The sequence below is a fragment of the Syngnathus scovelli genome, chromosome 21 (genome assembly GCF_024217435.2).
Source record: "Syngnathus scovelli strain Florida chromosome 21, RoL_Ssco_1.2, whole genome shotgun sequence".
Lineage (NCBI taxonomy): Eukaryota > Metazoa > Chordata > Actinopteri > Syngnathiformes > Syngnathidae > Syngnathus > Syngnathus scovelli.
The window spans coordinates 9167757-9181162 of NC_090867.1; the positions used below are offsets into that span (position 1 = coordinate 9167757).

The 13406-nt window shown below is 42.2% G+C and overlaps 2 protein-coding genes across 6 annotated transcripts; one reads left to right on the forward strand and one right to left on the reverse strand.

Annotated features, from left to right (window-relative positions):
* Position 1: 1 nt before the first annotated feature.
* On the reverse strand, positions 2–11069 carry ccdc57 (coiled-coil domain containing 57). Of its 5 annotated transcripts, none has more exons than XM_049759629.1 (20): positions 10993–11069; positions 7793–7954; positions 7346–7468; positions 6990–7133; positions 6176–6284; positions 5551–5652; positions 5318–5475; positions 5162–5236; positions 4887–5087; positions 4647–4805; positions 4402–4564; positions 4052–4129; positions 3383–3638; positions 3104–3268; positions 2740–2825; positions 2409–2649; positions 2182–2282; positions 1692–1832; positions 1475–1628; positions 2–1028 (listed from the first exon to the last, which is right to left on the reverse strand). In XM_049759629.1, the coding sequence occupies exons 2-20, from the start codon at positions 7945–7947 to the stop codon at positions 829–831; spliced, it is 2811 nt and encodes a 936-aa protein (XP_049615586.1). In that variant the 5' UTR covers positions 7948–7954; positions 10993–11069; the 3' UTR covers positions 2–828. The 5 variants fall into 5 exon arrangements, with proteins under 5 accessions (XP_049615586.1, XP_049615587.1, XP_049615585.1 ...); XM_049759630.2 differs by lacking the exon at positions 10993–11069 and adding an exon at positions 8275–8534 and having other exon boundaries at positions 3194–3268; XM_049759628.2 differs by lacking the exon at positions 10993–11069 and adding an exon at positions 8275–8533.
* Positions 9093–13403, forward strand: slc16a3b (solute carrier family 16 member 3b). The gene is made up of 6 exons (XM_049759648.2): positions 9093–9261; positions 10927–11183; positions 11245–11388; positions 11468–12081; positions 12147–12327; positions 12393–13403. The coding sequence occupies exons 2-6, from the start codon at positions 10961–10963 to the stop codon at positions 12692–12694; spliced, it is 1464 nt and encodes a 487-aa protein (XP_049615605.1). The 5' UTR covers positions 9093–9261; positions 10927–10960; the 3' UTR covers positions 12695–13403.
* Positions 13404–13406: the final 3 nt, after the last annotated feature.

The following is a 13406-nucleotide window of genomic DNA, read 5'->3' on the forward strand; positions in this document are numbered from 1 at the left end:
ATACCATACAAAGACAACTATTTACTTTTGACACGGTCTTATTTTTGCCCTCCCGGTGTACATTAACCGGTCACGTTCAGACTCAGCGACCAAGTTTCCGATTACGTAAATCGACATTGAACGTGAATAACCTCGCAGTGACGGTCCATATGGATGACACGCACGGATTGGTTTGACAGATAAATTGGCCAATGGCGTAGCGAGGGTGTGGAGATTCATCCAATCAGAAACAACAAGAAAGGAAATAGCGTGATAAGGAGGCGATGCCAGTTGATGTGACGTAGACAACAATGTTGGCTGGTGTGATTTTCCGAGGTTACTTTCGTCCATAAATTGAGCTCGCATGATATTCGGAGGAAACTCCTACTGACCCACTAAGATAGCAGAGCAAAGACTGAAAAGCTTCCTTCGGTCACTGAAAAAACTTTCACTGCAACGTTTCATAGATGGACTAAATTGAAAGTCCTGCAAAAGTACTGCACACATTCTTACAATATTTACATATGTACATACATGTTTTGGCACGAGCAGCAACCAGGAGTAGGCTAGTTTTTGCAATTTAACAATGGCATGTGATGCTTATATGTCCATCCTATCCTTTCATTTGAGCTATTCCTTTTTCTGTCTTTAACAAAGGCATCACAGATGCACTAACAACAAACACGACGATTTCCAAAACGCGTACAGAGATGTGCAAGGTCAATCCCTTGAATCTTTCAAACTCCAAGTAGCTCTAATCACGATACACTTATTCTCTTGTAAACAATTTACTGATCACACAATGATCATATTTATGTGTAAGCCAAACAACAGTCTAGGATTACTGCGTCAGTCTTTAGTATTGTAGTTCCTGATCCTGCTGTTTTTGCCAGGGGCTCCATGCTGGTAGTTTTTTGGAGGGTTCGATGGTACTTTAGAGAGGTTGTTCTTCTGTTGCAGCTCGGCTGGGGAACGGCTGTGGATAGGGGCGCTGGTACCGGTCACCATCACTTCAGCAGTGGCCCTGCTTCTGCTCAGCTCACCTTCACCTTGATACAGATAGGAGTTATTGTCATTTAGCTGGTGTCATATGAAATAATACATGAGCACATCATACGGATGGATCGAGGGTGAAGTTTATGACTGAGGCAGTGTTGATTGGGTCAGGGATCAAATTATTGCGTGCAGGCTATGCCAACTCTGGCATCCACCCATTAATCTGCTTAATGCAACACTGGCAAGGAAACAACACTTGAGAACATTCTGAGAAAGATTTTTCATTCGTTCTTTGCAACTTTACTCAATGATGTCGAGTGAGTTTAGCAGAGTTGCATCTTTTCAAGTGTGTTAACATATGCTGGTCTTTTGTGTGGCATGCATGCTCAATGCAGGGTTTTAATGACCTACATTTGCGCATATTCAAATGTTAGATTCTATTGGGAGACAGCAAATAATGAAATGGCATGCAACCAATCTTTTTTTTGGATGAGGTTACCTTCTGAATAAATAGATGAACTCAGTCCATGGTCCAGTACTTCCCAAATGTCCTTTAATGACTGCAGTGACTCTTCTGAGCTGGTCTGTGTTTTCACCTCCAATGAGGTTTGTTGCTGACTAGTTGTCGGAGTTTTGTCTGACATTTTTGAAGTCTGAGGAAAGAAGTTTTATGTTTTATCTTCATGCAGTGAAAGCAAAGTTTTGTACACTATTACCTCAGACTCTTGGGTGGTTTTGTGGCCTGTGTAACAAAGGTTCCCGTCTCCTCTTACGGGAGGCTCTCTGCTGTCTGATGAAGCAACATGTTCAGCAACAGTGCAAGGCATTTGCTGCTGCCTCACAGCATACTGGAGCTCCTACAACACACATACATAAGTGGATTCGTTTCGCCCCCTTGTGGTAGAAATACGCAACAAACGTTCATTCGGCTCCTTCATAAGTAAGGACTTTCATCCATCTATTTTATTTATCCTATACAGGTGGGTGGAGCCCAAGATATATTAGCACACAGTATTTGGTAGATTAGTAATTCATCTGCATGTACTTCATGTAAAGTTTTAAGGGACACATTGTGTCATTTTACACTGTGACTAACCATGCATATTATTTATGCATGGCAATACAAATCATTTGGCGAGAGGCAGCATGCTTGGAAGAAAAGCAACTTATACTGTACTAAGAAAGCAACATAGCTCGAGAATGAACCTGTGTGGTGAGTTTATACTGCAGCTGCTCCAAAGCCAAAAGACGATCATCTGGATGTCCTTGTTCCTCTGTGACGGAATCTCTCTTTTGTTCAATTCCCTCTGTAAGGCACACCAAATCAGATTAAGGGAAGATTTGTATTCGATTGTGGTTGCTCAGGATAAAGATTGGAACGGAGCTGACCTAACTAAAAATGTCAACAGCGCATTATACGTTTGTTATTGTACCGTGTAATCCTGCCGACGTGATCCGGGCACGAAGGCAGTTGCCCATTTGTATGAGCTGCTGCTTCTCCTTGCTCAGACGGGCAATGTAAGACGCCGCCTGCTTCAGCCTGTTGTGTGCCAACGCAATGTTCCTTTTAACACTCTGAACATTACCGGATGCGGCACCGGCCATCAGAGCTGAGTTAAGTTGCTGCTGCCACAGATAGAGCTTCTCGTCTCGGACTTGTTGCACCACAGTACTCTAAAAAGGACATGGGGGGAAATTATTATCAAATAAACTTGCTGACTGTGTTCTCTATTGGTTACTTGAAATGGAGAACCTCTCCAGTACCTGATCTCTTATGTTGGCGTGTCCAGGCTCTATGTGCGGCCCTCTCCCCACTTGGTTCCTCAAAGCATCCTTCTCCAGACATGAAACTGAGGATCCAAACCATAATAGAAAAAGGTTAAAAAAAGAAGTCAGTAAACTTGGGTTTATCAAGTATGAGAAGATTAACAACGTTGTGTGTTGAACAAAAAAATAAATAAACATACTTTGCAATATAATAATCAGAATAAACAGCTTGAAGGTTGAACAAATTCATATTACGATTAGATCATATTTTCATATTGTACAACCTTTTTTCAGTGCCCTGAATTTCAAATAATCCTATTCCATATAAAAGTCCCTTCACACATATTGAAATGAAAATGACCTTCTTTCAATTGGTCATGTGGATGTGGTTTGTCCAAAGATGTGTGAGCCAGGAACTCTTTAGATGTTCCTACGTTTGGCCTAGAAGCACCTTCCAACTGCTCCTCAAGATGTCTGCATCGAGCTTTCAGGAGGACCACCTCCTGCTTCAGAGTCTGAGTCTGGTCTGAAACAAAGCAATGAAAAGGTTAGCGTCCATTGTGTAATTCATGTTTGCATTGGTGACAGGAACCTCTTGGTGACATTTTAAAAACATCAACCATGTTTCTCTGAAAGAGACCTGACAAATTAGCTGGGATGGTCTTGGCAGAGATGTCCGGATGCTTGGCAAGAGCTTCAGTTGTGGAGGTAGCTGCAGGCGCTTCGGGGGCCTTGGCAGAGACAGCTTGAAGCTTGGTCTGTGGATGCGGTAGAAGATGACCAAGATCCTCCATATCCTTTCTCATCTGGGAAACGGCAGCTCGCAAAAACTTATTCTGCTCAACCAGGGAACTTATTTGCTGTGATTCCTGCACATCTGCTTCTGGTGTGAGACCCTGTTAGGATGTGATACGGCATAGTAAATCCACTAATGAGGACAGTGTAGCTATTATGCAAATCAAGAACTACAATGCACATTTAGAGGAGTAAAGAAGCTTCATTGTCCCATCGCTAGATTTCTGCAATACAGGAAGTGGTTTAAAATGATTTGACCTTGCTAATGTCACACAAAGATACCTGCTGGTGTCACCATTCAACAAGTAGTATGTCATGGTTTTCATCGCAAGCACTTAGCCTTTAAGTGTTATATGATAAGGTGCTGTTAATTCCTATGGTGCCAACAGTTTACAGCAGCTGCCAGTTTGGAGGAGTCAAGCGGAAAGGCCAATATACTTCACAGAGTGCTTGCTCGAGGAAAAAGACAAAGAGTGAAATTATAATTCGGAAAATGGTCTTCCTGCTTGCTTACCTGCATTGCTTTATCACTCTCCTTTGTGCCATTCAAGTCACGCAACTGCTTTTCTTTCTCACTCAGCTCTGCTTTTGCCTGATAAAGATGAAGTCGATAAATAAGTAAAACACCAGATAACATACTTTGCTTTAATTTAAATAATTACAATATATGTGGGAATTCATATTCATCATTTTTTTCCCTCTAAATATTTTTCAAAGATGGCAGCCAATACACATTATAACTTGTGTGTGATTAAAAACATATCTGCTCACCTCCCCTGGTTTTCACTTGATTGATTGAAACAAAAGAAGAAAAAAGTATATTTTAAAGTCTTCTTTTATGATAGAGAGAAAAAAAAACCTGACCTGGTCTCTGGCAAGTGTCAAATCTTGTATAAGCTGCTCATTATCCAGGTAGTGTTTAGCTTTGACTCCATCATAGCGCTCCTGCCACTCCAACTCCAACTGGACTCGTGCCTGTTCAAGGGCTGCCTCTCTCTGCAAACCAGCGCTCACATCTTGCTTGTACCTAACAACACACAAATTAAACATGAAAATCAACATGACTATTTTACATTTGAATGGAGCTGGCAGTCAATCAAGTCTCTCACCTGCTAATCTCCTCCCTGCTCCTCTCCAAGTCAGCACGGAGTTTGCTGTTAGTGTTCTGTAAACGTATCAACTCGGTGTTCTTGGCGACTATCTCGTTTGAAGTCTGACTCACATGCCTCTCCCAAACTGTGTGGGCTGCAGTCACGTCAGTACGTAGCCTGCGGAACACACGCAACGTTTCAATGTTGGCCTCGACATTTAGTTACACAAACATACCCGATCCACATGAAGTGTCTCACCCCTTTATTGTGTCATCTTTCTTCTCCAACGCTTTCGCCATGTCTTTTTGTGCCGAGCAAGTTTTGGCGGACTGAATTTCCATGTCATTCTTCAGTTTGTTAATCTGTTGTTCTGTTTTCTTTAGCTGCTTTTTATGGGCCTGACTCTGGGCCTCCAGTTGTTCATCCTTCTCTTTCAGAGCCTGGGTCACCTCCTCGTGTCTTCACAGACACAGACATACACAATTTCTGAAATTTGTGTCGTACTTTTTTTTTTTTCTTCTTGGCTGACTCACTTCTTCATGTGGTCTTCCTTCTGCTTCTTCAGTTTGTTCTCCATCTGTTTCAATTTTTCCTCAAGTTCCTTTATCCTGAGACCAATTAAATATAAACATACAACAGTGTTCATAGTCTATGAAGAGTTTTTTTTTTTTTTTTTTTGGATGTCATACCTGATCTCCTTGGCAGCAGTAGCTTGATTATTCAAATCAGCCTTGCATTGTAATTTGACTTGTAATTGCTTAGCGAGCTCTTCAGATGCTTTGAGCGCGTGTGTTGCTTGGACTCGAGCCTGGCTCTGAACATCGTGCTCTTTAGTCAGTATCTTTATCTGAAGAAATAAAAACGTCAACAAAGGATTGTAGCAATATTTTGTATCAAGGCTCAAAGATCATACTTTCTAGACCTTGAGCTCACTGGACAGCAGTACTGCATGCATCTCGTCGAGTTTTAAGTTGAACTCGTGCTCTTGTTGTCTGAGCTTTTTGTCACAAGCTGCTGTCATCTCCTGATGTCAAGAGAGAGAGATTTGAATTTATTTCAGTTTCGTTCAAAATCAGGTTTTAATTCAGTATCCCTACCATTTATTTTTATTGGCCACGATAAACATGGTGATGGGTGAGAGTTTAACAGCAGATTTCTTAAGACTCATGAACATGAGCATGCAAGATCCCTTAACCCTCTGACCATGACATGCTGGTACACACAAGAGCCAATTCGGTGTGGTTTGAATCGAAAGGTCGGGTTGTTATTTCAGTCTTGCACACTGCAGCTGTAACATGAGCAAGAGTTATGTCCACATTGTTGGTCGCATTCGAGTTTTAGAGTAGAGGTCAGGATAAGGTGATCGCATTGGCAGAGTGTGGTTCCTTGATTCATTCTTTAAAAAAAATTGGGAGGGGATGGCTTTCAACCCTTAATATTTTTTGTCATACATCTGGTTTGGAAGTGGCCTCCCAGTAGCACTGATGCTTTGAGCATTTAAGCTGCCCGTCCCTGAATCAAAGGCTAAAAACTTTTTGTGTCTTCACCTGTTTCTGTCGAGCGAGTTCTCCCTCCATCTGGCGTAATCTGCGCTGTGCCTCAAATTTCGTCCGCTCGTGCTCCTCAATTTGCTTTTGAATTGCACCTGTCATAGAGCTTCCATCCATCCATCCATCCAGCCACACACAAACACATATGATTTGATGAATGATTTGATCAACGTGATGAGGAAGCATATACAAAATGCTCTAAAGACCTTTCTGCACAGTGTCTCCTCAGACCTCAGTCTGTCAGATAGCATCAGGAACACCTTTGTACATGTTCCTGCTTTGTTCCCTCTTCACACACATCAAAGAGATCTTCCAAACTTCCTTCCACATCCACAAGTTCTCAGATCAAACAACACATAAGAAAGTCATTAGAGAAGCCTGCAGGGGGGTCTTTGTTAACGTGGTCCAAATCGAACAAGCTCAACAAGAGCTTTAAGAACAATGAGGCGACGTTGGCCACCCGCAGTCTGACTCGGCATTGATGAAGTCACCGTGGACGTGGCTCTGCACGCATGCACGCGCACAAATACGTGGTGGTCCGCCAAGATGACAGGGACACACTGTGCAGGAAGGCAACGTTTCCTGAGAAGGTTGAAGTCCACCCACCACACAGCAGTAAGTCTTTCTTCAAATTTGGGAGGGGTAAAAAATATCAAACTGGGAAGATTTGAAAACGCTGCCCATTCTTAAATCCACTGTCATTTAATATTGATGTTATTTTTTCCAATCTACAAATACTTTGCAATGTAATGTCACCCAGTGCTGCATCTGAATAAATTCTTTCCATTTTTTCCCCCTCCTCCAGACTCACTGTCTGAGTTCTTCCAGCTGCAGCCTTTGTTGAGCGGCTTTGTTCTGGTTTATACGCAGCTCCTCCTGTCTCGCAACGGCATCTTTGGCTTGCTTCTCCTCCAGCGTGGCAACCTGGATACGGAGTCGGCTCAGCTCCTCTCGCCTGTAAATGGGAGCGTTTTTTTGGGAATGACTTTAGACTGCCTGCCAGGATCATTCCTGTCCTGCTTTAATATGTAACCCACAGTATTTACACAATCTGATCCCTTGGGTAATAAAAACATGATTATAAAAGCAGAATTTGTGATGCAGCTTAGCTGTTCTTTTGTATTCTAACATTGCAAAATGTAACTCAGATAAACGTTATCATTTTACCTGGTCTGCTCCGCATTCACAGCCCTGGTGGTGATGACATCGTATCGCTTCAGCTCTTTTTCACGTTCATCCAGGATAGAGAGATTGTACTGAAAGTCCTCTTTCAGCTTCTGGTTTTGATATCTCAAAAAAATATAGTACCGATAAACAACGGATCACATTGTGTCACATTGAAAATGGACATTTTTAACAGCGATCTGTCTTTCCACATAAAATGTCTTAGTTACTCTTGATCAACAAACCTCCATTGTATTGACTTGGAGGCAGATATCACGGAGACACGTTTCAAAAGCATTGCAAATAAAAGCAATTCTGTGTGTATGGTACAATACTGTTAACAGCTGGGTGGGGAAACATGCTCCTTTGTAACATGGCTTCACACTCCAAGAGTTCAAATGTTCAATTCAACTGTATTGTACGCAACTGAGACATTTTGCCTCTGAATACCTGAGGGAAGAACACTCCTCCTTGGCCTTTTTAAGAGAATCTTCCAACAGATGGATCCTTCTCGCATGAAGCTCCTTCCACTCCCTCTCTTTATTGGCCACCAGAGCTTCCAGGTCTCCCAGCCCGCAGTCTCGGGTGTTCCTACTTGCATCCATTCTGGAACTGCGACACGCAAAACAAAACAAGTCATGTTTTAATGATGACAAATAAAATGCATGTACGCATGGACAAAGCAAAGTAATGAAAATAAAATACACTCATTAGGTGAGGGGGTTGCTTGATTTAAAAAATACATTGGAGTGTGGATGAAAATTTGTCGTACACCGTCCAGTATGCGTTGATATACCAAGTATGGTATACATATTACTTTTCTATCAATTACCTATCACTTTGTGTTTTTGTTAAGCCACAAAAAACAACTTAACAAGTATGTAAATAGTATGTAAGACAAGTATATAAGAATGAATATCCAGTTATCCCACCATGTAGCTGCCAATGTGTCCTCAGTCGATGTTGACAAAGTCGCCGTAACCATTTGGGCGTTTAAGTAACCGCTACTAACAGAGACGCTATCCTACATGACACAAATGTATTTAAACTAGTCGAATTGTGGTTGATAGCACAACGAAAGTGGATATTCATTGAAAACTACTCCTTTGCAAGGTACTACTGAATTAGCTTCTTTTGGAGACGGGTCAAATGGTTTCCATGGTAACTGCACCATTGCAATTTCTTCCCTGGCTACACAAACAGCGATAAATGGTTCCTGGAGCCTACCGTGTATTTATTGCCTTGCGTATTTACCGATCTTTTGGTCTGCTTTAAATGATTTATTTGATTGTATACATCAATACAGACTTTGAATTCATTTCATTTAGTCCAAACTATATTCATACGAGCCGGGCACTGTGTCATTTTGTCTTTGGGTCAGTTCGCTTGAGCGGGTCAGGTTTCCATGACAACCGCGAGTCTGTTAATATCTTCCCCAGTGACATGGACACCGCAGTAAATCGTTCCTGTATCGATTTGTTTTATTTACGGGAAAACTCAAAGACGATTGTATACCTGCGTTGAAATATGTGTAAAAGGTAAAATAAAAAACAATCGAAGAATATATGTTTTATTTCATTTTGAATACATAAACACGGGGTACATCCATCATTTCCGTACACTTTTCAAGGTCATTGTAAGGGAGCGATGCTGCATATATACATTGAAATAAAAATTGAGGAAATATGATTTGTAAAATAAATAGCGATTATAGTTTCTTTTACGGTTTGATCAACGTAACGATGCGTGGATATTTTCAAGTGACGTAACGGTGACACAAGTCCTAATGGGGTGTCCCAGCAGCACCGCCGTTTATAAAAGCAGTGTCGACATCACGTTCACATGGTCTGCATTGAACGGCGCGGCGCGGCTCGGCTCAGCTCGGCTCTCCAGTGGACAGGACAGCAGCATCTCTCCAGGTAAGCGACAGTGGACGGAAAATCTTGTTTTTACTCTCTTCAGTTTAATATGCGTCCATCTGCTCAACAGGCAACTGTGCATTAATTTGTGGCAGAAGCAACAGGTACAGAGATATGCGGTTTTTATTTATTTATTTTTTTAAAACGAGGTGATTAAAATTCGTCAGCATAGGGAAATGTGTTAAGAATATCCAATTTTTCTCACAATCCGTTCACGTTGCGCACTACTGATGGTCAAAATGCCATTAGATTTCCGGAACATTTATCGCGTGAATAATATTTAAAAACGATTCTTAAAATGAATCGCGACTATGTAAAGGAAGTCCGAATAACATAACATAAGCGTAATTGTCAGTATGTGCTAATAAAGGATTTCACATCGAGAACATCAATTGAGGAGACGCCGCGCTCCTCACGTACGCCAGCCGGCTTTGCATCACCGTGACGTCACACGCCTGAATTTCACCTCAAAATCCTAAACATGCGCTTATCAAGGATTTTCAATTAAAACCATCCGTTGTAAAGAGACGCCGCGGTCCTCACGTACACCAGCCAGTCGGCTTTGCTCTGGCAGATCAATGTGACGTCACACTCCTCGAGATACGTAAACAGGCATCCGGAGTATCCCAGAATAGATTATATCACTTGGAATGACTCAACACCGCCTAGTTACTTATACTTTATAAAACAAAATGAGATGTTTTCCCTCTATATGTCAAGGTACAGAAGAAAGTTCAAGAATTTCTGCCCAAATTAAAATAACAACCATATTCAGAAACAAATCAAATGCTTTAGTGAGTTACATGAAGTGATGTGGCCCCTTAAAAAGATAGCTAGGATGCTCTTTACTTTTGTCACTTGGTTGGTACAAAAGCATGTTGGTATCTGGAGTCCTTTCATCTGACTGTTAGACATGAGAAATGTTCCATTTGACAGTTGCTCCCAGTGCATGCATGAGTGTGTCCAGTGGATTGCAGAGGGTCTTAAATTAGTATTGGTGCTGATATTTATTTGGCTCTGAACAGAACGGTGGAGTCGAGCTGTGCCTTTGGGAATGGAGCAAAAAAATATATTTAAAAAAAGGAAACATTTGCTAAATCTTCTTTAGGACGAGAAACTAATTCCGTGGTCACTAATGTAAATAGCTGTTTCCAGTTATAACAGTTTTTAAAAATAAATATTAGGGCCAAGCACAAGGCCCTTTTTTAGGTGCCTTTACATGCTAGAGAAAAATCAATGTTCACTATTATGTATGTACAACAGTAAAACATTTTGTCCTGATAGGGAAAAGTTGTGTCAGAAACTTAATGTGCTGTACACAATTAATCTGATCATCTGAATATAGAATGACATGTTATTTTAAAATAAACATGGGAAACATTTAAAGAGTTTAACCTTCACAAAAGACAAAACGGATGCTACAGTGGTTTATTTTTGTGTGTACTGTTTGTTACCAGGAACACAATGAAACACGTTTCATGCACAACTATCAGGTGTCAACACGCACTCCTGCACATTTCATAACACACATTGCTTCATAATGAAAAAAAAAAAAGGCCAATAGAGTGGCAGCCAGTTATGATTGCATTTTGTGCAATTTTGCTTTTCGACTCATAGTCCATATATATTTTGGGTTGGTGTATTAAATATGTGTGTGTTTTGCAGCTTCTGACTAGCAACAGATCAGCCCGAGAATAGCATGGGGGGTGCAGTGGTGGACGATGGACCTACCGGTGTGAAGGCACCCGACGGCGGCTGGGGCTGGGCGGTCTTAGTCGGCTGCTTCGTCATTACTGGCTTCTCCTACGCCTTCCCTAAAGCTGTCAGCGTCTTCTTCAAGGAGTTAATAAAGGAGTTTGACGTGGGCTACAGTGACACCGCGTGGATTTCCTCCATTTTGCTTGCCATGCTCTACGGCACAGGTAGGCGCTTGTGACTCCATTTCCAAAACTGGTGTGGTCTCACTCTTTGTGTGTCCCTCAGGTCCTCTGTGCAGCGTGTTGGTGAACAGGTTCGGCTGTCGACCGGTCATGATGGTCGGTGGCCTCTTTGCCTCATTGGGAATGATTCTGGCTTCCTTTGCAAGCAGCATTATACACATCTACCTCTGCACTGGTGTAATTACAGGTAGACCACTCACATTACAGTTGGATGAAACATCTGCTATGGAACAGCTCAAATGGTTTGCTCCCTTTTGTGTGACTAGGTCTGGGCCTGGCATTGAATTTCCAGCCATCCCTGATCATGCTAAATCGCTACTTCAGTGAGAAGCGACCTTTGGCTAACGGGCTGGCAGCTGCAGGCAGCCCCGTGGCTCTGTGTTGTCTTTCTCCTCTGGGACAAATTCTTCAGTACCACTATGGCTGGAGGGGTGGTTTTCTCATACTGGGGGGGATGCTGCTCAACTGCTGTGCCTGCGGTGCCCTTATGAGGCCCCTCTTGCCCCCCAAAAAACAACCTGTCGAATTTGAGGATGGCCATCTTTTAGAAGCAGAAGAGAAGAAGGTTCCGCCCAAGAAGAAGAAATTACTGGACTTCAGCGTGTTTAAGGACAGAGGCTTTCTTATTTATACCGTGGCGGCCTCCATTATGGTGCTGGGCTTGTTTGTGCCGCCCGTGTTCGTGGTCAACTACGCTAAAGGACTGGGCTACGAGGACACCACTTCGGCACTGCTGCTCACAATTCTGGGATTTGTAGATATGTTTGCTCGTCCTCTCTGCGGAATCATCGCCGGTATGAAGTGGGTACGGCCGAGGTGCGTCTACCTGTTCAGTTTTGCCATGCTCTTCAACGGAGTCACCGATCTCATCGGGTCACAGGTAAGGACAGAGGTTGCACATCTGCGATGAACGGACATCTTTAAACATCTCGTCTTGGAATGCAGGCGGACACCTATGGAGGTCTGGTGGCCTTCTGTGTCTTCTTTGGCATGTCATATGGCATGGTGGGAGCCCTTCAGTTTGAGGTCCTTATGGCTATCGTGGGAACAGAAAAGTTCTCCAGTGCCATTGGCCTGGTTCTGCTGATGGAAGCCGTCGCTGTATTAGTGGGGCCTCCTGGAGCAGGTAAGAGCGTTGTGGGTCAGCTGTACCTGACCTTAATAATGGTGGCTTCATGTCCTCTCCTCCAGGTCGCCTCTTGGATGCCACCCACAAGTACATGTACATTTTCTTGTTGGCTGGCTGTGAGGTGACATTGTCAGCCGTTGTGATCGCTCTGGGTAACTTCCTGTGCATCAAAAGAAAACAAGAAGAACCGGAGGCTACGCTGGAAATGGCAGGGAAGGCTACAGAGGAGAGCCTCCACAATGAGAGGGTAGGCCCAGATCAGGAGCGAGAAGATGAAGAAAGAGGCAAATACCGAAATTTGAATGCAGGGGGAGACAATGTGCAGATGGATGGTATAGAGCAGAATACTGAAGCATCATTATGAGGACATAATGCAAAATACTGTATCAGTATCAAGAGCAATGAGTTGACATTGGGCAGTAAACAGCAACATCAATACAATACTGTACGGCAATTGTGAATTTAAACACTTTGTTCAATGATTTTTTTCTCAATTCTTTTGCTTGTATGATTGCTCTTGCCCACCATCATGAATATTTCATGGGCACTACATCATGGGCATTTTTTTCTTCAAAAGTAGTGCTGATAATTCTATTCACACTTGTGAATATTTTGCCCATTTTGTGTCGCTAAATAGCACTCGGCACTTACCAAACCAAATAAATGGTGATGTACTGCAAGGTCTTTCGACCTTCATGTCCATTTTATTGTTTTGTTTAAATCACATTTATTTGAACAGCATCAGTGGGTCACACTTAAGTCAACATTCCCCAAGCTCTATACTGCCTACACGACAATGTTTAGTCATTTCATCTGTTTTTTTTTTAATACTTGATGCTGCTCACTGAATTTGCCTTTATTCTTCTATGCGACTGGCTAACTGTTTATTATTTTTTTTAATGTTGCACAAATGGAGTGATGTCATGTGTCAAGGTCAATAGATACTATATTGTCTGCTTTCTATTTAAAAAATGGAATTTAACATAGCGCATACAATTAACTATTTTGGCTAAGGCGTTGTTACATGTTTCTTGCACTGTATTCTATTGAAAAATAAATTATCTAGATGTGTATCT

What these genes read in the sequence shown, in the direction of transcription:
- ccdc57 (XM_049759628.2), bottom strand. Translation starts at nt 8,327, where the DNA reads ATGGTTACGGCGACTTTGTCAACATCGACTGAGGACACATTGGCAGCT. An exon ending in CAGCTGGAAGAACTCAGACA is followed by an intron (nt 6,285 to 6,989) that starts GTGAGTCTGGAG and finishes GATGGATGGAAG; the next exon opens with CTCTATGACAGGTGCAATTC. An exon ending in AGTATAAACTCACCACACAG is followed by an intron (nt 1,833 to 2,181) that starts GTTCATTCTCGA and finishes TGTGTGTTGTAG; the next exon opens with GAGCTCCAGTATGCTGTGAG.
- slc16a3b (XM_049759648.2), top strand. Translation starts at nt 10,961, where the DNA reads ATGGGGGGTGCAGTGGTGGACGATGGACCTACCGGTGTGAAGGCACCC. An exon ending in CTGCACTGGTGTAATTACAG is followed by an intron (nt 11,389 to 11,467) that starts GTAGACCACTCA and finishes TTGTGTGACTAG; the next exon opens with GTCTGGGCCTGGCATTGAAT. An exon ending in AGTGGGGCCTCCTGGAGCAG is followed by an intron (nt 12,328 to 12,392) that starts GTAAGAGCGTTG and finishes CCTCTCCTCCAG; the next exon opens with GTCGCCTCTTGGATGCCACC.